At 45.9% G+C, this 27,224-nt stretch overlaps 1 protein-coding gene across 1 annotated transcript in view; it reads left to right on the top strand.

Annotated features, from left to right (window-relative positions):
• The window catches only part of NDUFAF5 (NADH:ubiquinone oxidoreductase complex assembly factor 5), a 52,943-nt gene extending 39,800 nt beyond the window's left edge, over window positions 1-13,143 (top strand). The window contains exons 6-11 of the mRNA XM_083175832.1: window positions 2,565-2,604; window positions 4,395-4,592; window positions 6,029-6,089; window positions 10,408-10,491; window positions 11,395-11,477; window positions 12,968-13,143. Coding sequence (XP_083031958.1) covers window positions 2,565-2,604; window positions 4,395-4,592; window positions 6,029-6,089; window positions 10,408-10,491; window positions 11,395-11,477; window positions 12,968-13,063 — 562 coding nt within the window. The 3' untranslated portion in view covers window positions 13,064-13,143. The remainder of the gene's footprint in view (window positions 1-2,564; window positions 2,605-4,394; window positions 4,593-6,028; window positions 6,090-10,407; window positions 10,492-11,394; window positions 11,478-12,967) is intronic.
• The last annotated feature ends 14,081 nt before the right edge of the window (window positions 13,144-27,224 follow it).

Genomic DNA, 27,224 nt, shown 5'->3' with positions numbered 1-27,224 from the left:
ACTGGTCCTCGAACCACAGAGAGTTGAGGGCAGTGTGGCAAGCGATAAAATTCTTCGCGGACGACATAAAGGGGTCACATGTGCGGGTGTTCTCAGACAATGTCACGACAGTCTCTTACATCAACCGTCAAGGAGGCACAAGAAGTCGGGTGTTGTTGGAGGAAGTAGAGAATATAATGTCTTGGGCCGAAGTAAATCTGCTGTCTATTACAGCCTTGCACATTCCAGGAGAAGAAAATCAAGCAGCAGACTTCTTGAGTCGCAATACATTAATTCCAGGCGAATGGGAACTAAAGCAGTCAGTCTTCCAGCTCATAGTGGAAAACTTCGGCATGCCAGAGATCGACCTAATGGCAACATCGGTCAACAAAAAGGTTCCCCGGTTCTTCTCACGGTACCCAGCACGCGGGTCGTGCGGAGTCGACGCCCTATCTCAGGAGTGGAGCTATTCCCTAGCCTATGTGTTCCCACCATTTTCTCTCATCCACAGAGTGTTATGGAAGATCAGATCGGAGAGATGTCAGGTGCTGATAGTTCTTCCATATTGGGCCAGAAGGGCTTGGTTTCCGATGCTAGAGAGCATGGCGGTAGCCGGACCTCTGTTTCTGCCAGTGTCATCAGACCTTCTGTCTCAGGGACCAATCAGATGCCAAGATCCGCAGAACTTGTCGTTGACGGCGTGGAAATTGAGAGGCAGCAACTAAGGGAGAAGCACCTATCCCCAGAAGTGATAGAGATACTGCTCCAGGCGAGAAAAAAGGTTTCGTCGGCTATCTATTACAGAGTCTGGAGGATATTTGCTAATTGGTCTAGAGGCAAATTTCAGTTTCCAAATGCATCCATCTCTCATGTGCTACAGTTTCTGTGTGACGGTTTCAACAAAGGGTTAGCAGTTTCTACCCTGAAAGTGCACGTCTCGGCATTAAGTGTGCTATTAGACCAAAGGCTGGCAGATCATACTCTAGTAAAAAGGTTCTGTCAGGCCATCAAGAGGATCCGGCCGAGGGTCCGTTCTTTGGTTCCTCAATGGGATCTTAACTTGGTGCTAAATGGGCTTATGGAGGCTCCATTCGAGCCGTTGGACAGAACAAGCCTTAAGTTTTTGACATGGAAAGTGGCGTTTCTGGTAGCAATCACTTCCGCCAGAAGGGTTAGTGAGCTCCAGGCGCTGTGCATTCAGGAGCAATATCTGAAGATATTCCCGGATAAAGTAGTCCTGAAGACTAAGAATTCTTTTTTGCCAAAAGTGGTGTCATTTTTTCATTTAAATCAGGAAATTATTTTACCTTGTTTTTTTCCCAATCCTTCAAATAAAAAAGAAGAGAATTTGCATTCATTAGATGTGGTCAGAGCCATTAAAATTTATTTGGATAGGTCTGCTTCATTCAGGCAAACAGAGAATTTGTTTGTGATTCCGCAAGGTGCGAAGAAGGGATTCGTTCCAGCGAAACGGACAATTTCACGATGGCTTAAAGAAGTCATTTCCTTTACCTACAAGAAAGTAGGACGTCCAGTCCCGGAGGGTATCAAGGCACACTCGACACGGGCAATGGCGGTTTCTTGGGCGAGAGAGGCGAACGTATCGGCCAGTGAGATATGTCAAGCTGCTACTTGGAAATCTCTGCATACGTTTTCCAAGCATTATGCCCTGGATGTGGCAGGAGCACGTTTCGGAAGTGAGGTCCTAAGACAAGCGCTAGCTTGAGGTATTGTATATCCCGCCCTACTGCTTTGGTACATCCCAATGTAATGGCTGCCATGAAGTATGAAGGAGAAAGCAAGGATTATACTCATGATAATACCTTTTCTTCGGAATACTTCATGGCAGCCCATATTTTTTTAGCCCTCCCTGTTTCTGTTTTTTCCCTAGGATCGGGTCGGAGACATTCAAAAGACTATGGTCTAAGGGGAGGTGCTCGGTTATATAGCAAGAGGAAGAGGAGGAGCTGGGTCCTAGGGGAAAAAACTACCTGTCTAATTGGGAGAGAGAACGGGATAAACCCAATGTAATGGCTGCCATGAAGTATTCCGAAGAAAAGGTATTATCGTGAGTATAATCCTTGCTTTTTGGCCCGAATGACAACACAGTTGACATGGACACTGCTTCGGGCACACTATTTTATTCTTCCACCACGCCTTAGTGGATGGTGGGGCCTGAAATACCACCTGTCGGCACATGTCGGCTCAAAAAACAGTGAAAACACCATGTCGACCTTTTGACTGTCGACCTTTCTGGATGTCGACTTAATGGTGTCGACACAATGCTTGATGACCCAATGCATGCCGACCTAATGACCGTATCCCATTGTATTGAGGTCATGGCTTTAAAAACCATGAACATCACTGATCATTAGTATATTTGCCAGGATCTAAATATAATACGAGCCAAAATATCTGTTGGGAACAAAATGCTGCAGGTGTTCTCCGGTTTGTGAAATGCACGGGTACCGCAGTCCTTGTAATTACCCGTCATTGCTGCAATTATCAATTTTCGTTTTGCCCAGATCTTCTATATGATTTTTGTTAATACTGTGTGTTTTTGTGTCGTTTGTTATGTGCTGCAGCTTACACTGGGTGAATGATCTCCCCAGGGCATTTCAAGAGGTAAGACATTTTGGAGTAGGTAGTTATTTAGCTGTCATCAATCCTCGGCTTTTGGGATTTTGTAATTATGATTAAGGACTTCATCAAGTAGTTACAGATGGAGCAGGGCTTATTATTGCTGGCGGAGCGCCAGGACCGTGTCCCTGGCGATCCGCCAGCAATCTGGCGCTCTGGCTGAATGAGACGCTCGTGCGTCTCCCACGCACGAGCGTCTCAATAGCCGGGCGGCGAGGCGGCGCGGCGGGTGCAGTCCTGCCCGTCTCCAGCTTCAGGGAGACGGGCAGGGCTGCGGGGGGCTGCGGGGGGGCGGTGTGGACCGGCGGGGACCCGGGGAAGCCGGCGGGGACCCGGGCAAAAGCTCCGTCGGAACGGGACGCGCGTGCACCTCGTGCACGCGCGTCCCCTTCCGACATACAGATGGCGCGGGGCGGGGGATGGCGGGTGGCGAGTCCTCCGCCATCCCCAGCAAAGACAAGCCCTGCGCTATCTGTACTTCTTCATTATTTTAATTACTAATAGGGTATAAGATTTACTTTATGAATCACTTAAAAGGTGAAATCTGGTAGCTGACAGTGAGCGCGTCTAATGCAGGTTACGTGTGGATGAAACCAGGCTGTTATACAGGTATATTTACTTACAATTATGAGGTTATGGTATATTACATAGAAATATAGAATTTGACGGCAGATAAGAACCATTTGGCCCATCTAGTCTGCCCCTTTTTTTACCCTTCAGGTAATCTCAACCCTTTTTAATCCACATTTCTTATTAGATTTACTTATTCCTTATTAAATCTACAGTGTCTAAGTCTACAGTCATATGGTCGACAGGGTTCAAAGGTCGACAATCAAAAGATCGACAGGGTCCAAAGGTCGACAGTCGAAAGGTTGACAGGGTGCAAAGGTCGATAGGCAAAAGGTCAACATGAGTTTTTAAACGTTTTTGGTGTGTATGTCGACATGGACACTTTGGGCTCGGAGTGGATGGTAGGACATGGAATACCTCTTGTCGGCAGTTGTCGGCTCAAAATTTTGTAAAAAAAAAAAGCGTCGCTATTTTCCATGTCAACCTTTTGACCATGCCAGCCTTTTGGGTGTGGCCTATTGCCTGTAGACCTTTTGACCCTATCAACCTTTTGACTGTTGACCTTTTGACTTTGTCGACCTTTTCACTGCCGACCAATAGTGATCGAACTTATGAATGTTGACCTAGAGTCAGTCTATGATCAGTCCGAATACCAGTTAGGATGCATTCTGTATATACAGTACATATGCAAGCCACTGCAAGGGTGTTTCCAGCTACCCAGATCCCCGTTAACCATCCCAAGCCAGCAGCTCAAATCCTGACCAATATAGTCGCATTAGTATATAATACGATGTTACTAAATCTGTGCTGGTATACACATATAATGTATGTATTTTTCATGATGTCTAACTTTTGCCTGACCAAATGTTTTATGCTCAAATGCTCTGCAAAGCAGTCCCCGGAAAACAGGGAAAATAGGACTGAAAACATTCAGCTCAGACACTCTTACCCTAATGCCACTCATGATGCCCCTAAACGGCAAAGTTCGCAGCAAATGCAGCAAGTCCGCTGTATTTTGTGGCGAGCCACGCGGTTTTAATGGCCACACTCGAGGTGGAAACAGTGACGGCGAGTTATCGGCACATTTCGCCGTCATAGCTCGCCGTCAGGGCATTGAAAATACCCCAATAAGTGCATGGTATTAACTGGGGAAATAATTAAAATGCAACTACGCTATTTATAATTTTTATTTCCTTTTATGTCAGATCTATCGTGTGCTGAAGGAAGATGGTGTATTCATCGGGGCCATGTTTGGTGGAGAAACTTTGTACGAGCTCCGCTGCTCCTTGCAGCTGGCAGAGATAGAAAGGGAAGGAGGATTCTCTCCGCATGTGTCTCCATTCACTGCTGTCAATGACTTGGGAAGCCTGTTGGGAAGGGCTGGCTTTAACATGTTAACCATTGTAAGTAAATAAGAAAGTGACCAATGACTAGTTACATTTTCTAATGTCTGACATAGGGACCGGGAGGGCTGGCAATAATGGAGATAGGTAAGCTTCCCGGTTTCGCGGCCCCCTACTAATCCATTTTTTACTACTCTATGTTTGTAGAAAATAAAACAGAGGGGTATTGCTCATATTTTGCTCGCAGCCCATTATCTACGGACCCCAATTTTCTGCAAGTCCCTACACTAGCATATGGCCGGCACGCCATGATACTGAAGTGACATGTACTCCCCAAATACAAAGAGAAATATGGGCCAGGCGGGAACAAGGCATTTTATAGCCTTAACTGAAAGCAGTGTAATTGGGTGAGTCAGAGCCAGTGCCAGAGCCAGGTCTTGGGTAGAAAGAGTTAATTAAATCATTCATACAGATATTCCAATTAAAATAATTTTTAATACAAAGATTTAGGGGGGTATGCAATGTTGGATCACGGCTGGCAATCCCCGCCGACAGCCGTGATCCAGGCCCGTTTGCGGTCAGACCGACCACATAACGTCAGACGGGATTCAATGTCCCGCCTGTCAATGGGCGCAAAGGGGGCGTGGCAGCGAAAACGGCCGTGGGCTGTCGATCTGCGGCCTGGATAACGACAATCCACGGCAGTTTATCGGCAGAACGTCATCGTTATCGTTCTGCCGTCATCCCGCATCAATGCTGTCGTTAATGACAGCATTGAATAGGGAGCCGCCGCTGTTTCCCACGCCGGAAATAGCGGCAACAGATTGCATACCCCCCTAATAGGTGTGAGCAAAATGATTAGAAACTGTTACTGAAAATAATAAACCGTAAAATTATTACTGTATTTAATATTCGGAAAACCCTGAATATTGTAAACTATAAGTAACAAAATATAGACAAAATGAAAGGGGGCACTTAACATAATGGGGCAGATGTATTAAGCCTGTTCAATTGATGAAGTGGAAGGTGATAACGCATTAGCCAATAAGCTGTGTTTGAAAAATGACAGTAAAGGGGTGTACACACATCAGGAAATCTGCCTACCCTAAATAGCTTAGCAAAAAAACGCTTAGCACACATCTCAACATGTGTATGGGCCTTTATGGGGTAAATTGCCTGGTACCTTCCACTTTGGCCCTTATTCTGGTTCACTCGCAAAGGCAAACTCCTTCTCAAATGGACTAACCCAATCAGAGTTCCAGCCCACCGTGCAGGGAGGTTCCCAGAGTGTTGTTTGGACTTTCCCTATGAACCCATCTTAAAGCAAGAAGACCTTAAGAACAATGAGGCCGATGTATTAAGCCTGGCAAATGATAAAGGGGATTATTCTGGTTTACTCGCAAGGGCAAATTCCTTCTGAAATGGACAGAACCATGTGCACTGCAGGTGGGGCAGATGTAACTTGACGTGTGATAACCTTCCTCCTATCTGTGCAGGATACAGATGAAATTCAGGTTCACTATCCCGGAATGTTTGAACTTATGAAAGATTTGCAAGGCAAGTTACCCTACTTATCATATTTACTTGTTTACGGTCAGTGATCCCAATGTAAAACTGGTAGCGCACACACACACCGCTAAAGATCCGATTGCTGCTTTGATCAGTGTAGTGAAATGCAATATCTGCTAGCTGTGATTTACCAGGGAGACAGAGGCTCCATGCTGTTATTGGACTAGCCAACCAAATATGACACAACAGAAGCCTGGGTTCAGTTATACTGACAGTGTGAACAGATTTTGAAGACCAGATGTTCCAGTTGGCATTGCCCAAACCTTTGTATCATCAGGCAGAACAAGCAGAAGTAATTATGACAGATCTTTGTTCGTGGCCAGTATGTTAATGCTGACAACTGTCATCACTGCTAAAATCTGCACCCACTGTCCAATATAAATGATCTATGCGGTAGATCCTGTTTTTGGAAGGCTATCTGCGCTCTTTTATTACAGTATGTGCTCATTCTATGAGAGTTTCGGACAGTGAAGACTATGCTTCGTACATTACGAAATTACAGACCAATCAGGTGCAGTAGAGGATCACGATGATGGCAGTCACTGGGACCTATTAACCACTTTGATTGGAAAATGTATCTGCTCAAACTAGCTGGAGAACGGGGACTTTGAACGTGACTAAATCTCACAGGTAAAATCTCCAAACGACTGTTGGGGACGCGCATCGGATGGAATCGCATTGAAATCATACCCAATTCTTCTCTTTTTACATACAATCATTCGAAATCACTTCGCAGTTGTGGGAATTGAGCCCGTATTGTTCTGATGTGTACTCAGCAATAGGATTACTTATGTGGCGAGGGACCGGATTTGCTTCTATTTGTACCCATATGTTATCATTGGCAGCTATCACAGTTGATAGCATGTACATGACCCAAAAATTCCCATGACGCACTTTTGTTTTTGGTGCTACTCTCCGTTACCTCTGCAAAGCTGAACCTTCATGTCAATGCGATGAGTGAACATCAGCATTGTGTACATATTTGAATGATGCCCTTTGTACTGTATATGGGTGTAAATATATGACTGCCTTATAATGGGCTAATCGCATTACTGCATTACCAGACCGTGATTATTTCAAAGCAGCCACAGCTGAGAGGCTGCAGTACAAACACAGCGTCCCAGCTGCTTAGTAAGAGGCGGGGCCAGCAAACACTGTGGCCACCCTGAGTCCCAGTTGCCTTGCAACCCCTGACCATTGATCAGCGTGTCAGGTCTGAAACAGCATCCCGGTCATCTGGTAACAGCCGCATCCTACACAGATTGGGAAATGCACACCATTGTGCCGAAGATAAGTGAAATGCAACTATGTATACACTTTAGAAACTGGAGGTAACTGCGCTGGTCTGGGTCACAAAAACATAGTTTATATACTCTTCAAGCACAAGGGGAAAAATATATATTTCATTGTAATATTTTATGCCACCACTAGGTGGTGGAATAAGATACTGCAATAATATACAGTGTGGCCAATGCAGTGGCAGCAGTGTCTAACATTATCTAATAGGTGACGTGTAGCTGACAGTGTGTCGTGGCTAGAAACATCCTTCACGTTCAGAAGGCTAACGTTAGTGATTCACCAGTGTGGGCTTAATAACTGCATTTGTTTATATGTGGTTTAGATCAGAAGGGTTCATTACGGCCATAGCAACCTGTAATGAAGAAATATTGTCTCTATTGTAAGATTTTGTGTTCGTGACACCGGAACTAGCAAAGTAGATTATGAAGTTAACAAGCAAAGTTTTTAAGTGTAAAAGTGATAGTTAATAATGTGACCGGTATTTCAGGGAAGAGATGTTTTAAATGATATATAATATACAGTATGTACGTGTGTGTGTATGTATGTATATGTGTATATACTATATCCTTGTTATTGCATTCGGTGCTGTCTCATTTGGATAAAAACAACACATATGCTAGACTATTGTTTGTGGACTTTAGTTCCGCGTTCAATACGGGGATTCTGGCGAAGTTGGTTATCAAACTAACTGATCTAGGAATTAATGGTTTTATGTGCAACTGGATTATGGATTTTTTATCTGACAGACCGCAAGTGGTCAGATCGGGAACTAATAGTTCGGCCACTATTACACTAAACACAGGGGTACCGCAGGGCTGTGTGTTGAGTCCATTTTTATATTCTGTTTTTACCTCTGACTGTAAGCCGGTTCATCCAACAAATACTATCATCAAGTTCGCTGATGATACGACACTGGTAGGTCTCATCAGCGAGAATGACGAAACAGCTTACAGAGAAGAGATACAATCTCTTGCTGCTTGGTGCTGTGATAATAACTTGTTACTCAATATAAGCAAAACGAAAGAGATTATTGTTGATTTTAGAAGGGAGAAAAGTAAACAGGTTGTCCCTATTCAGATAGATGGGATGGAGGTTGAAAGGGTTCCGTGTTTTAAATTTCTAGGCACATTAATTTCGGAGGACCTTTCTTGGTCAACGAATACAAAGAGTTTAGTGAAGAAGGCCCACAAACGCCTTTTCTTCTTAAGGGTGTTAAAAAAACATCAGTTGTCATCAAGTATTCTGGTGAATTTTTATCGATGTGCCATAGAGAGTATTCTGACCAACTGTGTTACAGTATGGTACGGAAATTGCACAGTCGCGGAGCGAAAGATGCTTCAGAGGATTGTTAAAACGGCCCAGTGGATTGTAGGGATCTCACTTCCAACGGTGGAAGCTATTCAGCGGAAACGCTGTAAGCGCCGGGCAAATAATATTATAAAGGATTTGACTCACCCAGCGCAGGGTCTATTCACACTTCTGCCTTCTGGTAGGCGTTTCAGGTGTTTTAAAAATAGGACAAGCAGACTGAGGAATAGTTTTTTTCCTACAGCAGTTATAGCTTTAAATTCTAGGTAGTGTTTGTGTTGATCTTATTATTGTTTATTTTTTTTAATGTTTGTCGCCGCCATACATTGATTTACGGAAGATGTTAAAACTTAATTTTGTTGCCCTATCGTGGGGTAATGATAATAAAGTGAATCTCATCTCATCTTATATATATAGATAGATATATATATATATATATATATATATATATATATATATATATATATATATATATATATATATAAAATTACCCACAATGGTAGCACTCCACGAATTTCAGTGAAAGAAAAGCCTCACACAGGCATAAACAGCTTCATGATTTCAATTGTATTAAACAATTTTCTTCAGGAATGAACCATTTTTAATACAATTGGAACATTGAAAGTATTTATACCCGTGTGAGGCTTTTCTTTCACTGAAATTCTTGGTGTGCCACCACTGTGGGTAATTATTGGAGACTGTCTTGAGTCCGGGAGGGCATCCAGGTCTTTATGTTGAAGTAAGAGGAGAGCCAGTCTAGTCTTGTGTGTGTGTGTGTGTGTGTGTGTGTGTGTGTATGTATGTATGTGCTAATAACTGGCACATCTGGGGACATGATCATACAACATAAATGCAAGATACATCAAATATATAAATATTCCCGAAATACGGTATAATCCTTTTATCCAAAATGCTTCTGATCCCAAGCAGTTTGGATAAGGGATACTCAACCTGTATGTAGATAAAGATAAAAATGTCCAGGCACCTTTACAAATGTTAGTAAATAGATTCCAGGAGGTGCGGAAGTCTGTTCAAAGTAACCACTCTGGACATGGAAAGTGTTAGCAACGTTTCAATCAAACAATGATTTTCGTCAGGATATGTGACAAAAATCATTGTTTGATTGAAACACTGATAACACTTGCCATGTCCAGCCTGGTTATTTTGAACAGAGTGCCTCACCTCCTGGAATCATATATATATATATTGACACTATGGGCGGTATTCAAAGCGGCTGGCAAGGGGGCTTGTACGGCGGAGGTGGCTTTTCCTCACCCACAACAAGCCATCGTAGCCGTCAAACCCCCTCGCCGTATTCAATGCGAGGGGCAGATCTTCGCTGTGAGAAGATGGTGAGGATCCCCTTAAACGGCATTTTGTGACAAGCACTGCCGTTGTAATGGCCACACTCACTGTTTCCACCGCGCCTCAGGGAGCAGGCGAGGTAGAAACAGCGAGTGAAGGGGAAGGAGTTGAATACTGACGGCGAGCTATCGGCGCTTCTCGCCGCCTGTAACTTGCCGCCAGGGGGAATTGCATATACCCCACTGTGTAGGTTTATATTAGTAAAGCTATAATATTCCCTTGTTTGTCTTGTGACTAATAAGCAGTGGTAGGTCACTGTATGATCACAGGACACTTCTGTACTTCCCTCGGAATGACTTTTGCAAAGAGACTTATACGCTTGTGTGTGTTACAGGTATGGGAGAGAGTAACTGTGCTTGGAATAGGAGGAGTTTATTGCACAGGGATTCAATGTTAGCAGCTGCAGCCATATATCAAGGTAAGTTGAACTGTTTCAAATTCTCCTATTGAGATGGTCTCCTATTACACCATAAAAGATAATAAAGGCAGGTAGATAGTAAAGGCAGGTTGGTGATACGAGACAAGCACTTAGTGTAGTAATCATAAAATAGCAGAACAACATACATAACAAAAAAAAACGTAATTTACTGGAGATGAGGTGACCCAGCAGATGTTTGGGTGTACGGATGCCAATCCCTGGGCATTTTTTCAATCCTGGAATTCGGGATTGAAAAATGCAGATTCCCGGGATCCCAGGATTGACATCCCTGATAAAAACCCACCCCAGCCACCCACATATTTACTTACAGGTGCGGTGCCGGGCTGTTGCAGCCTGGGTGGGTTGGCGGGCGGATGTAGCTTGGGCGATGGGCACAGGCGAATGCAGGCTGGTCGTCACGCTGCGCAACCACCCTGCCCGGAACAGGAGAAGCCGGGCAGCGTCTGAGCGCCCACTCTGAAACTGCCCAGCATTAGACTGCGCATGCGGGACTGCATTCACAGTCTAATCCCGAAATCCTGGGATTGGAATCCTGGTGTTTTAGGGGCCAAATCCCGGGATCCAGCTGATCCTGGGATTGGCCACCCTATTTGGGAGCCTGAACGGATGTTGTACAGCAAAGTGCAGTCCGGTATTGCGCCCTGCCAGGCTCCAAAGGTTTTTACTGGGCAACGTCTCCTCCAGTCACTGTACAGCCTGATTCGTTTCAAGCTTACATAGGCTCTTCTTCAAAAGCTAGCCTTTGCGGACGAGCCCAAGAGCCTAAGTGTGACTGAAGGGAGAACTATGTAGCTCCTATCCCAATCCTATCTGCTACAGCCCCGGTGCAGAGAATATGTTCTGTGGTGTACTGCATTAATGGGACGTTTCCTCTTTCTGTAGAGATGTATGGCGAGAAGGATGGTTCCGTGCCAGCCACATTTCAGATCTACTTTATGATTGGGTGGAAGCCTCATAAATCACAGGTAATGCATCTGATACAGATTGATAATAAATATAATCGCTGTGTGCTACTTTCTTATGGATATTGGTTCCGCAAACAAAATGGCTGCCACTGCTGTGTATTAAACCTTCGTATCTGTTGCCATGACACATCATTACTGACCCTTAAATCATCCAACCAAAGCTAAATAAGCATAGCTGAGACCATTCTATTAAAGAAAATAGCAGAAACAAGCCATATAAATATGTGTACAGGAGTGTGCGTTGGGTTGGGTGAGGTAGGTGAGACTGGATTCATTTTTAGGTCTTACATGGGATTCATATACTGTAGATTAGTAGCATTAAGATACTATGGGCCTCAGAAAACTGTTAGTAAGGCAGCATTTTTTTGTGGATGGACAAAACCATTCTGCCCTGCAGGTGGGGCAGAGAGTTAGACTTGTGTGAATTATTTTGTTTCTGTGCAGGGTATATACTGGCTGCTTTATTTTTAAACTGCAATTTAGATTTCAGTGTTTGAACACATCTCCCCCAAATCGAACTCTCTGCACATGTTACATCTGACATGAAACTAAATGCTGTAATTACCGTGGGGGCCACAATGTAAAATATTGGGCCTTTGTGGACCCTCTCAGGGCCACTGATTTACAGTGCAGACCCCTACTCAGAGTAATACATGGTTAGAACATTTCTGGTGCTCAATGAGTTACTGTCGGTGTAGGTCAGTGGTAGCCGACTCCAGTCCTCCGGAGCTACCAACAGTTATCATTTTCCAGGTCTCCTCACAGAATCACAAGTGAAGTAATTAGCTTCACCTGTGGATCTTTTAAAATGTGTCAGTCAATAATGAGTGCACCTGTGCACCTGCCGGTGAGCTGGAAAACGTGAACTGTTGGTAGCTCTCAAGGACTGGAGTTGGCTACTCCTGTTGTAGGTGGATGAGACTCTGGGGTACATTTATTAAGCTCGGTGAAGTGATAAAGTGTCTGGTTTTTATCACCGGCCAATCAGATTGGCCGGTGATAAAAACCAGACACTTCATCACTTCACTTCATCACTTCACCAAGCTTAGTAAATCTGCCCCTCTGTGTGAAATGCCCTGGATGTAAAATACAGTATATACTGTGTACTGTGATATAGGGGTCACTGCATTACGGACTCGAGATCTGCGGTTTGTTAGGTTTCCTGCAGATACTGTTCTGTAAGAAAATGTGAGGTTGACCATTATCAGCAATAATTACAGTATATTCAATTAGGTAACCGGTCAGATTTAGGTTCATATAAAATACTCTTTCTTTACTAAACACACAGTTATTTAATAGAAGTCACAATTATATACCCCGAAACACTTCCAAATATTAATTGTTTCTCCAGTGTCACAGTCTGGGCATCAGGTCAATCGCCATTTAATACTGGATTACGTGTATGGGACAGGTGATTGTGCACTGATTCCGCATAGTCTGAGGACTGCGCCAGAAAATTGCCTCATTTCTTCTCTCTCATTCTTACCTAGGCGAAGCCGGCTAAGAGAGGTTCTGCAACAATGTCATTTGGAGATCTTGGGAAAGTAAATGAAATTATAACAAAAACAAAGAAAGATGAAAAGTAAAAACATTTCTCGATGCATTTGTCTGGGCATAATAACCTAAATATGTTTGTTTTATAATAAATATTTTCTAAATCTGAGAACCTTAAATATGTTGGTGTCATTAATGTGCGTGGGTTCATCAGCACAGATCTAATTAGTGTTCCAGTCATGCATTTCTGAAAAATCTAGCCTAACTGGTGCACAGCTGTAGTCATTGCTAACTGTCACATGACCCATATCACCTAGCTGGTGCACAGCTGTAGTCATTACTAACTGTCACATGACCCATATCACCTAGCTGGTGCACAGCTGTAGTCATTACTAACTCACATTATCAAACCTGCTGCATTCATTCCTACTTTAGATCCACAGGTTACAGGAAATACGTGTACTGATGGTAAATCTTGAGGACATGTTTGGCCACTCCTGGACTAGAAGGTGCTAAATAAACAAGTAGTATAATCTGATTGGTTGCTATGGGCTACATTTCATCTTCAATGCAACTCCCATTTTAGTAAATTTACCCCTAAAAGTCTAAAGAATTATACAGTTTGAGTATCCCTTATCCAGATACCTGTTATCCAAATTTTAACGGGCATGTCTGTAACAGGCACTACTGAGGACATCTGTAACTAGCACTACTGGGGGCATGATATGTAACTGACACAATGATATGTAACTGGCACTACTAGAGACACCTGTAACTGGCACTACTGGGGACATGATATGTAACTAGCACTACTGGGGACAATCTGTAACTGGCATTACTGGTACATGATATGTAACTGGCACTACTGGGGACATCTGTAACTGGCACTACTTGGGGACATGATATGTAACTGGCACTACTGGGAACATCTGGACTAGCACTGCTGGGGACATGATATGGAACTGGCACTACTGGGGACATCTGAAACTGGCATTACTGGGACATGATACGTAACTGGCATTACTGGGGACATGATATGTAACTAGCACTACTGGGGACAATCTGTAACTGGCATTACTGGTACATGATATGTAACTGGCACTACTGGGGACCTCTGTAACTGGCACTACTTGGGGACATGATATGTAACTGGCACTACTGGGAACATCTGGACTAGGACTGCTGGGGACATGATATGGAACTGGCACTACTGGGGACATCTGAAACTGGCATTACTGGGACATGATACATAACTGGCATTACTGGGGACATGATATGTAACTAGCACTACTGGGGACATGATATGTAACTGGCACTACTGGGGACATCTGTAATGGCACTATTGAGGGTATGATATGTAACTGGCACTACTGAGGGCATGATATGTAACTAGCACTATTGGGGACATGATATGTAACTAGCACTACTGGGGACATGATATGTAACTGGCACTACTGGGGACATGATATGTAACTGGCACTACTGGGGACATGATATGTAACTGGCACTACTGAGGGCATGATATGTAACTGGCACTACTGGGGACATCTGTAACTAGCACTACTGGGGGCATGATATGTAACTGACACAATGATATGTAACTGGCACTACTAGAGACATCTGTAACTGGCACTACTGGGGACATGATATGTAACTAGCACTACTGGGGACAATCTGTAACTGGCATTACTGGTACATGATATGTAACTGGCACTACTGGGGACATCTGTAACTGGCACTACTTGGGGACATGATATGTAACTGGCACTACTGGGAACATCTGGACTAGCACTGCTGGGGACATGATATGGAACTGGCACTACTGGGGACATCTGAAACTGGCATTACTGGGACATGATACGTAACTGGCATTACTGGGGACATGATATGTAACTAGCACTACTGGGGACAATCTGTAACTGGCATTATTGGTACATGATATGTAACTGGCATTACTGGGGACATCTGTAACTGGCACTACTTGGGGACATGATATGTAACTGGCACTACTGGGAACATCTGGACTAGCACTGCTGGGGACATGATATAGAACTGGCATTACTGAGGGCATGATATGTAACTGGCATTACTGGGGACATGATATGTAACTGGCACTACTGGGGACATGATATGTAACTGGCACTACTGGGGACATGATATGTAACTGGCACTACTGGGGACATGATATGTAACTAGCACTACTGGGGACATGATATGTAACTGGCACTACTGGGGACATGATATGTAACTAGCACTACTTAGGGCATGATATGTAACTGGCACTACTGGGGACATCTGTAACAGCACTACTGAGGGTATGATATGTAACTGGCACTACTGAGGGCATGATATGTAACTGGCACTACTGAGGGCATGATATGTAACTGGCACTACTGGGGACATGATCTGTAACTGGCACAAAATGATGATATGTAACTGGCACAAAATGTGCAATAAAATTATTGCTTAGCATTCAAATTCAGTGCCTGAAATAGTACATAAACCCTTGTTTCATGCACATATAAAATATATTTGTGTATTTCATGTGTTTTTACATCATAAATACATTTTGTGTTCACACTTGGGTCCCGTCTTCAAGATGCCTCATTAAAATCTAAAAATATTCCAAAATACGCAATAATCCATTAACCAAAATGCTTTTGGTCCCGTCTTCAAGATAAAATCTAAAAATATTCCAAATTACGCAACAATCTGTAAACCAAAATGCTTCTGGTGTTTTGGATAAAGGATACTAAACCTGTACAGATATGATCATGTACGTTTCTCTGCCCATATCTATATTCTGTGTTTTGTATTCTACATCAAAATTTTTGCCAGGAACCAGAAAATCAAAGGGAATGTTTTAAATTCAAAGTTGTAATAATGTATCGGATGCCATTTCTCAGTGTAGACAAGGACTGACCTGTATGTATTGCTGCAACGCACAGATGACTCAATTGAGGAGAAATTGGACTGGAATGCAGCAAATTTCAGACTACATCATAGACCAGTGATTCCCGATCTGCCCTCTAGGCACACTGAGTCCTGGATTTTAAGGATATCTATAACTGAGCATAGATTGTGTACTAAGTCACCTGTGTTCAAGTATTGTTATCCTTAAAACCTGTTCATGGCCCTTATTCTGAATCGTGCGGTACGGCCCGCGTGCGGCCGTACCGCCGATGTTTTCAGTCTGCACATGCGCAGAGGTCAATCTGCGCATGTGCAGCCCAATTCGCCGCAGACGTAGTTCGTCCGCCGCAAAGGGGGCGTATAGGGGCGTGAGGGGCTTCATACCCTCATTTCTCTATGCATACGCCCCGCGTTTCATGGGCGTTCCCATGCAAACGCGGGGCGTATGCATGCTAATGAGGGTATGACGCCAGTGATGGGGGCGGGAAGCTGACGTCGCCGGATGTCAGCTCTCAGCCCCCATACAAGCTATCACACGGACGATTGTCCGTGTGGTCTCAGCTTGCGGGACCTGGTGGGGCGTGCGGCCCTGCCTTCGATGGTCGCCGACCATCGAATGCAGGGGGCAGCTCCCACCATGGTGGAGGCGTACGCCCCACCATTTTCGTGCGGATCGCCAGCCGTCCGTGTACGGACGGCCGTGGCGATCCGTATCGTGGGCGGGGATTGGTTTGTGCGGCCGGAGCACCGTGTGCGGCTCCGGCCGCACAGATCTGAATAAGGGCCCATGTGCCCAGAGAATCTTTGTTGGGAAACACTGGCATAGACTGTGTAAAAGTAAGCAATAGGAAAAGCAGGGAACTGGACAGCAATTAATGAATGCTGTGGATGGCATGCAAGCCAGTAAATGGTTTTAGTTGGGTCCAGACAGGCAGTGGCGCAAGTAGAAATGATTTCTTAGTGGTACTAGAAGTGCGCCAAAAGTGGGCGTGGCCATGTATCATGAGGGGGCATGGTCATATTAATTTAAACGAGTGGTTACATGACAAAAGGGGCCTGGCCACATTATGCTATCCCTCTATAACGACACCCTATATTCGGCATTGGACTCCCTTTGATGCTCCAACCCCCAACCGTGGTACTCGCCTATCACCCGATTTCCTTAAAAGTGCTCTCGCACTGCTGAACACTCCTGGAAGAAATTACGCTCCCTTGCGGATTATCTCTATTTCAAATTCATTCTTTCCTCCTTCAGATCTGCCCTTGCTCTGGCCAAGGAATCCTACTTTAAGTCCCTTATCCTTTCCCAATCATCCAAACCCTGCAGGCTCTTCGCCAACTCCTTGCTCTCCCCCCCTCCTCCAGCTTTTCCGTCCTCCATCGTAGCCGCTGATTTTGCTACCTACTTTTCAACCAAATTCTCCTCTCTCAGGACTGCCATCACTGCTGCCATGACCTCACCCTCTCCCTCCTCCCCTCCAACATCTCCACTCCCCTCCTTCCAACCCCGTCCTCATTTTACCCCACCACTGCCGCTGAAGTCCATTCTATCCTTCAATCCACTTCTCCCTCCACCTGCCCACTCCAACCTATCCCCACCAATATTATTTGTCGGTCTGCTCTCACGTGGCTCACCTCTTTAATCTTTCCCTATCCTCTGGGATCTTCCCCTCCTCCTTCAAACACGCTCTTGTCTCCCCAATTCCCCCCAAAAAAATCTGGACCCCAACTCTCCATCCAACTACAGGCCCATCTCCCTCCTCCCTTTTGCTTCCAAGCTCCTAGAATGTCTGGCCTATAATCGTCTCCTAAGCCACCTTACTGCTAACTCCATTCTAGACCCCCTCCAATCCGGGTTCCGCCCTTTTACATTCCACTGAAACTGCCCTGACCAAAGTCACTAACTATCTACTATCGCCTAATTCCAAAGTCCTCTTCTCTATCCTCATCCAGCTTGATCTGTCGGCTGACTTTGACACTATTGACCACAATCTCCTTCTCAACACCCTCCACTCCTTTGGCATCACTGGCACGGTCTTCTCCTGGTTCACCTCATACCTCTCCGATCGCTCCTTCTCCGTCTCCACACTGAGCTCTGCCTCTCCTACTACCCCACAGCCAGTCGGTGTTCCCCAAGGGTCAGTCCTTGGCCCTCTCCTCTTCTCCCTCTACACCACCTCTCTGGGCACCCTCATCAGCTCCTACGGCTTCCATTACCACCTTTATGCTGATGATACCCTAATCTATCTCTCCTCCCCCGACCACCAGCGCTCCTGACCTGTTCTTCCCTTCCTCTACTTCATCTTCAGTCTCCTCAACAATTTCGACACCTACTTCAGAACTGATGCTGATTTTAGTTCTACCAGCTATACCCCTATTTATGCTGTATTTTATCTACACACCCTGTATGTTACCTTGTCATTTGTTTTTTGTTTGCTATGTACAGCGCTGCAGACACTTTGTGGCGCTTTATAAATAAACCAACTACTACTACTATGCTACACACCATAATGAATTCTACAGATTATTATAATCTTACAGATTATACGCCGTAATGCCCATTACACATTATGCCCCACACCACGGTAATGCCCATTACACATTATGTCCTACACTGTAATGCCCACTTCACATTATGCCCCACACTGTAATGCCCCTTACACATGACACCACACACTGTGATGCCCACATATAATGCCACATAAGTGCCACTTACCCACATGTTCATTGCTAGGAGTTTCTTTCTCAATGCCAGGGGCTTCAAGCTCGATACCATGGGGGATTACATGCTTCTTGCTATGGGGGATTACATGCTCATTGCCAAAGGGGTTTTATGCCCATTGCCATAGGGGATTACATGCTCTGCCAAGGGCGGTTCATGCTCGTTGCAATGGGGGAGTGGGGCACACAGTGCCGCAAGCCTGACAGAATGGAAGCGATGTGACAGCCGGGAAGAGAGTGGTGGGCTGTCTTCTGAGCAGGTCCACGGCTATTTAAAATATCGCGCCAGGTCGCCAGCCAATAGGAGCTCCCGATGGGTCTACTCAGAAGACAGCCAGGCAGCCCACCGCTCTCTGCCCGGCTGTCAAATCGCTTTGTTCTGCCGAGTAAACCGGCGTGCAAAAGCAGTGGCCTTAATTGCACCACTGCAGACAGGATAAGAAGTATGACAAAGCAAACTGAAGTGCAGATAGCAAATCTTCTATGCAAGCAGCTGCTTGGTCCGGGCCGCAGTCCAGACCCAAACCTACCATATTTGCCTGATCCTGTTTCTCCTTCCTATCGACCTAACCCATGTGTCTCCTCAATACACCCACTACACCCCTTTAGGATGTACTGTAAGCTGTCACGAGGAGTGTCATCTGTCACGGGAGTAGGATTTGATGGAGTCGTGTGGTGCTCAGAAACTGTAGATGGACCAGGTGATGAAGGGTTAAAACGGGCTGGTTTAATGAAAGACTTATTCATTTATAATACAGGAATGGTAGCACTGAAATACTTCTTTGAGAAAACAAGTCGATGATATCATTGACTTGTTTTCTCAAAGAAGTATTTCAGAGCTACCGTTCCTGTAAAGCAAAAAGTTCTTGTAAAGAAACTTGGGGTGACGGCAACTGAAGACTTTAGGGGTGATGAAGGACACTGAGGAATGAGGTAGGTAGTTTGATGAAAGATTTGAGTAATGATATCTGGAAAGAGAAGTGAATGTATGACCAATGGTTGGATCCAATGAAAGACACTAAAAGACTTTGAAACTTTGATTGGAGATGAGTACTGTCAAAACCACAGGAGACCAGTTAGACTGGCCTGGAAGCAAGGGACCGGGCCAGGCTGTGAATAATGAGATTGGGTCAGGCCAGCAGAGGAAACAGGCACTAGGAGAGTTTGAATCTTCCCAAAAGATGCAACCGGCTCAGAAGACTTTTGCACTTACCCAGATCAGCCTAGGCAGATCCCCTATATACCTAGTGGCTGACTGCCATTGGCTGACAGGGCAGGCATACATGAAAGACCCTGACCTAGCCCAATAGCTCACTTTCCCAAAACCAAGATGGCAGTGCTGGCCTCACAGTGCCGCCAAGCACAGTCAGACTCCAGTGCAGCGCGACCATCCCCCTGTTGCCGCTCACATGCCCGCAGACCCTGGACCCCCGGTGGGCACATGCTAGCCGGCGGCGGACACAGACGGGTGAGTAGCATGCCTGCCGTGTACCGCCGCGGCAGCATGTGACAGTTATCATCCTATTGTTCCATCCCTTATCTTACTTGCTGCAGCTGGGTACACACTATGCGATGTATCATCAAAAAAATAATATATATTAAATACATGAATTTGTGACATACATAGCCACAGCAGAATCATTAGGAAAACATCAGGTGGCTTCACAACAAAAGTAAAGCACCAACACTCCGAGCAGGTGCTCCTGATCTGTCATAACACTGGCCCTGCCTGGTGATGTAAGTAGGATTTATCCAGCATGTTGGATATTAATCACAGGGCAATAGCGACGTATGGGGCCACGCGTCACTATGGCCCCTACACATGGAGCGGCGTAGGTGCATTTTCTAAGTGATCTAGTGAGATCGCTTAGAAAATGCCCTGGAATCGCCCCCCCCCCCCGTGTAGGCCAATTAGGGTTTTCTGTTAACCTGATACCCAGAATTGTTGACAATCCCCAAAAAAGAAAAAAGTTGGTATTGTCTCCTGATAACATTTTTCTTATTTTTGTTCATATATGGTGTACCACAAAAATTACACCCCGACATACAAAGCAGTAGTATACCAAGGGGGAACGTAACATGTCAAAATATAACAACAAAGTACAGTATCATAAAACAACAGGAAATATCCAAACATATTGGGGAAAATTTACTAAAGGAAATTTGTAAAAAATAGGTGTATTTAGAAATACACTTATTTTTGACATTTACTATCCCGAAAATACGGCAATTCGTCTTCGTATTGATAGCACATCAATACGAAGACGAATTGCCATATTTTCCGGATAGTAAATGTCAAAATAAGTGTATTCCTAAATACAAATACACCTATTTTTTTACTAATTTCCTTTAGTAAATTTCCCCCATTATGTAATGTAACACGGAGGGTAATATAGGACCAGTAACAACATATTGATCTCATTGATGGCATAAATGCAGAATCCTAGTGAAGGAACTAACATAAAAGGCAGCAAAACTGGCTGATGAGCAAACAGAAACTAGGATACAGTTGGACATAAGGTTTTGGAAACCAGAGAAAGTGAGGTTAGCAAAGAGGATGGAGGGCCCTGCTGTGAGGCCTATATACTAAACAGAGAAGTTACTGAGTGTGAGACACTTAAACGGTAACTGGTGGGGGTTTGAGGTAGATGTTCTCTTACTAGTAACGACTACATGACCTTACAGTACCAATTAGGAGGTGGGCGGGTCTGTGTTTCCATAAAATTGGTCGTTTAGGGGGTTAGAACTGGCTGGTGACAATGCGATTGTAGGAAACTACTCTGACTTGTAGGAGTCTTTTGAGTGTGTATCAAAAGCTCAGTTCATACTTAGCCTGTATCTTACGGTTCTCAAGCACCTAACTGGCAGCTGATGTAATATCATTGGGCGTCCCAAGTTTCCGATGTGCATTCCCAGAGCCCCGCATTCCTGGAACAAGGTACTCTGATCAGCATAAGGCAGTATATCTGGCTTCTGCGACTACAGCCACCTTGTGTGCGACTCAGAATCAGCACCATTCTACCTTTGCAAAACGTATTATTGTGTATGGAAATGCCCGAATCTATGTAGTGGGTGACAGCTCTATATTACAGTTATTTTAGTATGTTTACAGCATAGTGCTCTGGTTGTTAAATGCCATCCTCGCCTTTTTCCGAAAGTCCCAAATGTTCTGAATAATAGATCACATACCTGTATAAGTGTAACCATAACATGAATGCCTCCTGAAGAACGGCCTCCTGTCTTTAATGGTAAGTATTGGAAAGTATTCCTCTGCAAACTAATGTACAAAGGCGCTCCTTATCGTGCAGAGTGCTGTGTACTGGTAATGCCATCGGTACTTTTTAAGAAGCGTCAGGAGGCCGTTCTGTGCTCGCATAAAAATCTCTCATTTAAGTCTACTTTCTGTTTCCAACTTGTCGTGGTGACGTTCTGGGATGTAGCCTAAATCCGAAACAGAAAGGCAGGCGTGAGATAATGGATACAGACTACACAGCTGAATTTTGATGACCGTGTTGTTTGAAATCCTTCCACTTTGCAGAAACTTATCTAGTAATGATACTATGGTGTCTATGGGCCAGATGCACTAAGCTTCATAAGTAGATACAGGATTATATGCATTTGCATATTTGCATATGCATTTGCATATTTTGCCCATTCTCACTGGTTATTGCTGGTTATTATGAAGCTCCTGAACCTTTGCCTGCCCCTGGCCTGGGACTTTACACCAAGAGACAGACTTCTGCAGCAGAAGAGGCTGCAGAAGGGTTGTGACATCACGCGGCGCAGAGAAAATGCTGTGTCACAGTGAGTATGCGGTGCAGGGAGGAAACCTTCCACGCTCTGCTGACATTTGATCCATCGGCGCTGGAGATGAGGGTCCGTGTAGTTAATGCAAGAAGAGCTTTGGACGCTGCAGTCTGCTGTAGCAGCCAGCATACTGACATCTGCAGATGCTGTGGGCCTATTTTTGAGGTTTATTTGCAACTAATTGTATGCTGATCTCCTATATATTTGGCTACATCTGTCACTCAAAGTGGGTGTCTGTGTCTATAACGCTCTGTTCCTGGACTTTCCTCTTAATGTGTGATTGCCTTCATCTGTGCTGAACACCTTTCTGAGAAATTAACCTGTTTAAAACAGGTGATGGCAATCATACATTAAGGGGAAGTCTAGAAACAGAGCATTGTGTCCCTCCTGGAGAGAGTCATGTTGGGAGGTATGTGACAGAGAACCAGCCCAGTGAGCCCACAGACAGTGCCAGACACCCACTGCCTTCCCATGTTGCCCAGCACTGCTACTCCACAGCCACCAGGTGAGCGCCCCTCTCCCGCGATTTGCGGCAAAACCTCCCCCCCGCGCCCCCCCCCCCCTCCCGCGATTCGCGGCAAAAACACCCGCTCCCCCGCGACCCCCCTACCGCGATTCGCAGCAAAAACACCCCCGCGACCCCCCCTCCCGCAATTCTCGGCATAACCACCACCCCGCGACCCTCCCCTCCTGCGAATCGCGGCAAACCCTCCCCCGTGACCCCCCCCCCCCGATTCGCGGAAAAAACACACCCCCGCGACCTCCCTCCCGCGATTCGCGGCAAAAAGAACCCCCCCGCGACCCCCCCTTGCACGATTGGCGGCACCCCCCCTGCGACCCCCCTCCCGCGATTCGCGGCACACCCCCCTCCCCCCGCAATTCGCAGCAGTCCCAGGATTAAATGGCACATGCAAAACACTGACATGGCTATGGTCGACAATGAAAAAGGTTGACATGAGTTTTTGAAGATTTATTTTTAATTTTTTCATATTCATTGTCACGTGTCGACATGGACACCAATGAAGTGGCACACTTATGTCAACATTTACATGTGTTGACCTTTCTGTGTTGATTTTTTCTTGTGGCGATTCGCGTCACACCCCCCCGCAACCCCCCCTCCCGCGATTCGCGGCACCCCCCGTGACCCCCCACCTCCCGCAATTCGCGGCAACCCCCCACCGGAACCCCTGTGAACCCCGCCCTCCCGCGATTCGCGGCACCCACCCCCGCGACCCCCCCTCCCGCAATTCGCGGCACCCCCCCGTGATTCGCGGCAGCTCCAGAATTAAATTGCACATGGAAAACACTGACATGGCTATGGTCGACAATGAAAAAGGTTGACATGAGTTTTTGAATTTTTTTGTCATTTTTTGAATATTTTCATATTCATTCTCATGTGTCGACATGGACACCAATGAAGTGCCACACTTATGTCAACATTTACATGTGTTGACCTTTCTGTGTTGATTTTTTTTCTTGTGGCGATTCGCGTCACACCCCCCGCAACCCCCCCTCCGGCGATTCGCGGCACCCCGGCACCCCCCTGCGACCCCCCCCCCTCCCGCAATTCGCGGCAACCCCCCACCGGAACCCCCATGAACCCCGCTCTCCCGGGATTCGCGGCACCCATCCCCCGCACCCCCCCCCCTCCCGCAAATCGCGGCACCCCCCGCGATTCGCGGCAGCCCCAGGATTAAATGGCACATGCAAAACACTGGCACGGCTATGGTCGACAATGAAAAAGGTTGACATGAGTTTTTGAAGTCTTTTTTTCATTTTTTGAATATTTTCATATTCATTCTCATGTGTCGACATGGACACCAATGAAGTGCCACACTTATGTCAACATTTACATGTGTTGACCTTTCTATGTTGATTTTTTCTTTTGGCGATTTGCGTCACCCCCCCCCCCCCACAACCCCCACTCCCGCGATTCACGGCACACACACACACCTCCCCCGCGATTCTCGGCACCCCACCCCGTGACCCCCCCTCCCGTGATTCACGGCACACCCCCGCGACCCCCCCTCCCATGATTCGCCGCAACCCCCGCCCCGTAACCCCCCCTCCCGCGATTCGCGGCACCCACCCCCGCGACCCCCCCTCCCGCAATTCGCGGCACCCCCCGCGATTCGCGGCAGCTCCAGAATTAAATTGCACATGGAAAACACTGACATGGCTATGGTCGACAATGAAAAAGGTTGACATGAGTTTTTGAAGTTTTTTTTTTCATTTTTTGAATGTTTTCATATTCATTCTCATGTGTCGACATGGACACCAATGAAGTGCCACACTTATGTCAACATTTACATGTGTTGACCTTTCTGTGTTGATTTTTTCTTGTGGCGATTCGCGTCACACCCCCCCCCACCCCCCCCCCCCCGCAACCCCCACTCCCGCGATTCACGGCACACACACACACACCCGCGATTCTCGGCACCCCACCCCATGACCCCCCCTCCCGTGATTCACGGCACACCCCCGCGACCCCCCCTACCATGATTCGCCGTAACCCCCCTCCCGCGATTTGCGGCAACCCACCCCGCGACCCCCCTCCCGCGATTCTTTGCAATCCCTCCCCTCCCGCGATTCGCAGCATCCACCCCCCACAACCCCCCCTCCTGCAATTCGCGGCACCCCCCGCGACCCCCCTCCTGCAATTCGCGGCACCCTCCGCGACCCCCCCTCCCGCGATTCGCGGACACCTAAGTTGCAATACAGGGCATCTTTCATACAATTCTAACCATATTTCTCATATACAAACGTTCACAAATTAAGGGGGCGCAGCCCCTTACGACGGTGTGAAGAGCGCCCGTAGGGCGCGATGAATCACCTAGTTTTTAAATAAATAAGTTCAAAATTACTTTTTTTTATTATTTAATGTTGCATATTTTAACACTTTTCATGCATATTTTAAGTATTTTTCATGCATATTTGCATGCATATTTCAAGCTTTTTTTGTTGCATATAATCCTGTTTCTATTCATAAGTGATAAAATGGAGAATGATAAACAACCAGCCAATCAGCTCCTAACTGCCATGCCACGGGCAGGGCTGCCGAGAGGTGGAGGAGTGGGTACTAATTACCCGGGCCCAGCCTGCTAGAGGGGCCCCCATTCCCCCTCTGTCCCTCCCAGGCAACAGCAGCAGCACATACCAACAGCATGTGCTGTGCTGTCAGCATGCTCAGCATGAGCGTCTCACTGACAGCGTGAGAGCTCATGCTGAGCCTGCTGTGAGCACAGCATATGCTGCAGGTGTATGCTGCTGCTTTGGGGATGCGGGCAATAACACTCCCCCCTCAACTTTAGAGTTTTTTTTTTTGTCCACATTAAACATATCGGGAGGGGGGCTAATTGCGGGAGGGGGTCACGCCTACCGTGACTAGGCCACGCCCCAAACATTATACAGGGGCCAGGCATATCTCCCAGCGGCCATCGCCACAGGCTGTGTTTGACAAATGTCAGGCAGGAGCTGATTGGTTGGTTGTTTATCACTCTCCATTGTATCACTTTTTGAAGCTTAGTGCATCTGTCCCAACTTGTTAGATTGTAGTTTCATATATACCCATTATACTAAGCATATTACAAGTGAATAAAGATAATACGGTGATCTCTAAGAAGCTGAAATTAGTGTACAACGTTGATTAGCAATTTATGCAAATACCATATTACTGCATGCTGAGAACTTCTACTGGTGTAGTTATGAGAATGACTTGTGTAATAATAATTAATACTACGGCTAGCATTCGCATTTCCTTTACATTAATATGGTGGCAGATTGTTAATATAGAAAGTGTCCTTACTTCACACAATGCACATTAACCCCTTTTTTTTCTTATGTAACACAACATTATGTTCTATATCGGGGAGACTAGACTGCACACGTTAACTACATGTGATGAGAGGTACTAGTCTGCTGAGACTTTTAGTGCCACACACACAGAGAAAGAATGCAGGTGCAGTATTCCAACATTACTAAATAGAATTGTCAACAGTCATTAGGTCGACACCATTAGGTCAACGTGCATTAAGGTGAAATGCAGGAAGGTCGGCATGACTGTCAGTTGACATGGGTTAGGTCAACAGAGTCAATAGGTCTACACAAGCATTAGGTCGACATGGGAAAGGTCGACAGTCAAAAGGCTGACATGGGGTTTTTCACTTTTTTTTTGCCGACATGTGCCGACAGGCGGTATTTCATGTCCTACCATCCACTAGGACGTGGTGGGAGATTAAAATAGTGTGCCGAGCGTAGTGGGACAAAATAATGTGAAAAACCCCATTTTGACTGTCGACATTCTCCATGTCAACCTAATGCTTGTGTCGACCTAACCCAATTATAGAATGAGCGCGCATGCGCACAGTACGCAGTGCTGAGCCATCCTTGCGATCACAACCTGCGACGGCTGGCCATTCGCAAGTTGATTGTAAGGCGTTTGGGGGCGTAACTCCAGCATTTTCTGGGAGTGTCCAAGAACACGTAGGTGGATCCCGGCCGTTGGGAGGGAGGGACGCTGGAGTCAACAGCGGTCCCGATCTCCCCACAGCCATCGCAACTGTGGACATGGGCGGGATTTTACTTGTGTGGGGCGGGGTTTACCTTATCGCTGGGCTCTGAACTCTTGCAGCCCAGCGATTAGGTCTGAATTGGGACCCTAAGGCTGTATACCTAGAATTAACAGTGGTGTGTTTACAAGTGCCTGGCCTTGCTTATATTTCTAGTAATATACACAATCTATGTGGAATATAATAATATAACATACTTAAAGTTTCTATATTCATGGATATAGGCCCATATTACCAGCCTGAA

Source organism: Crinia signifera, chromosome 3 (assembly GCF_055691185.1).
Source record: "Crinia signifera chromosome 3, ASM5569118v1, whole genome shotgun sequence".
Taxonomy (NCBI): Eukaryota; Metazoa; Chordata; class Amphibia; order Anura; family Myobatrachidae; genus Crinia; species Crinia signifera.
This window is presented reverse-complemented; position numbering and strand designations above follow the sequence as displayed.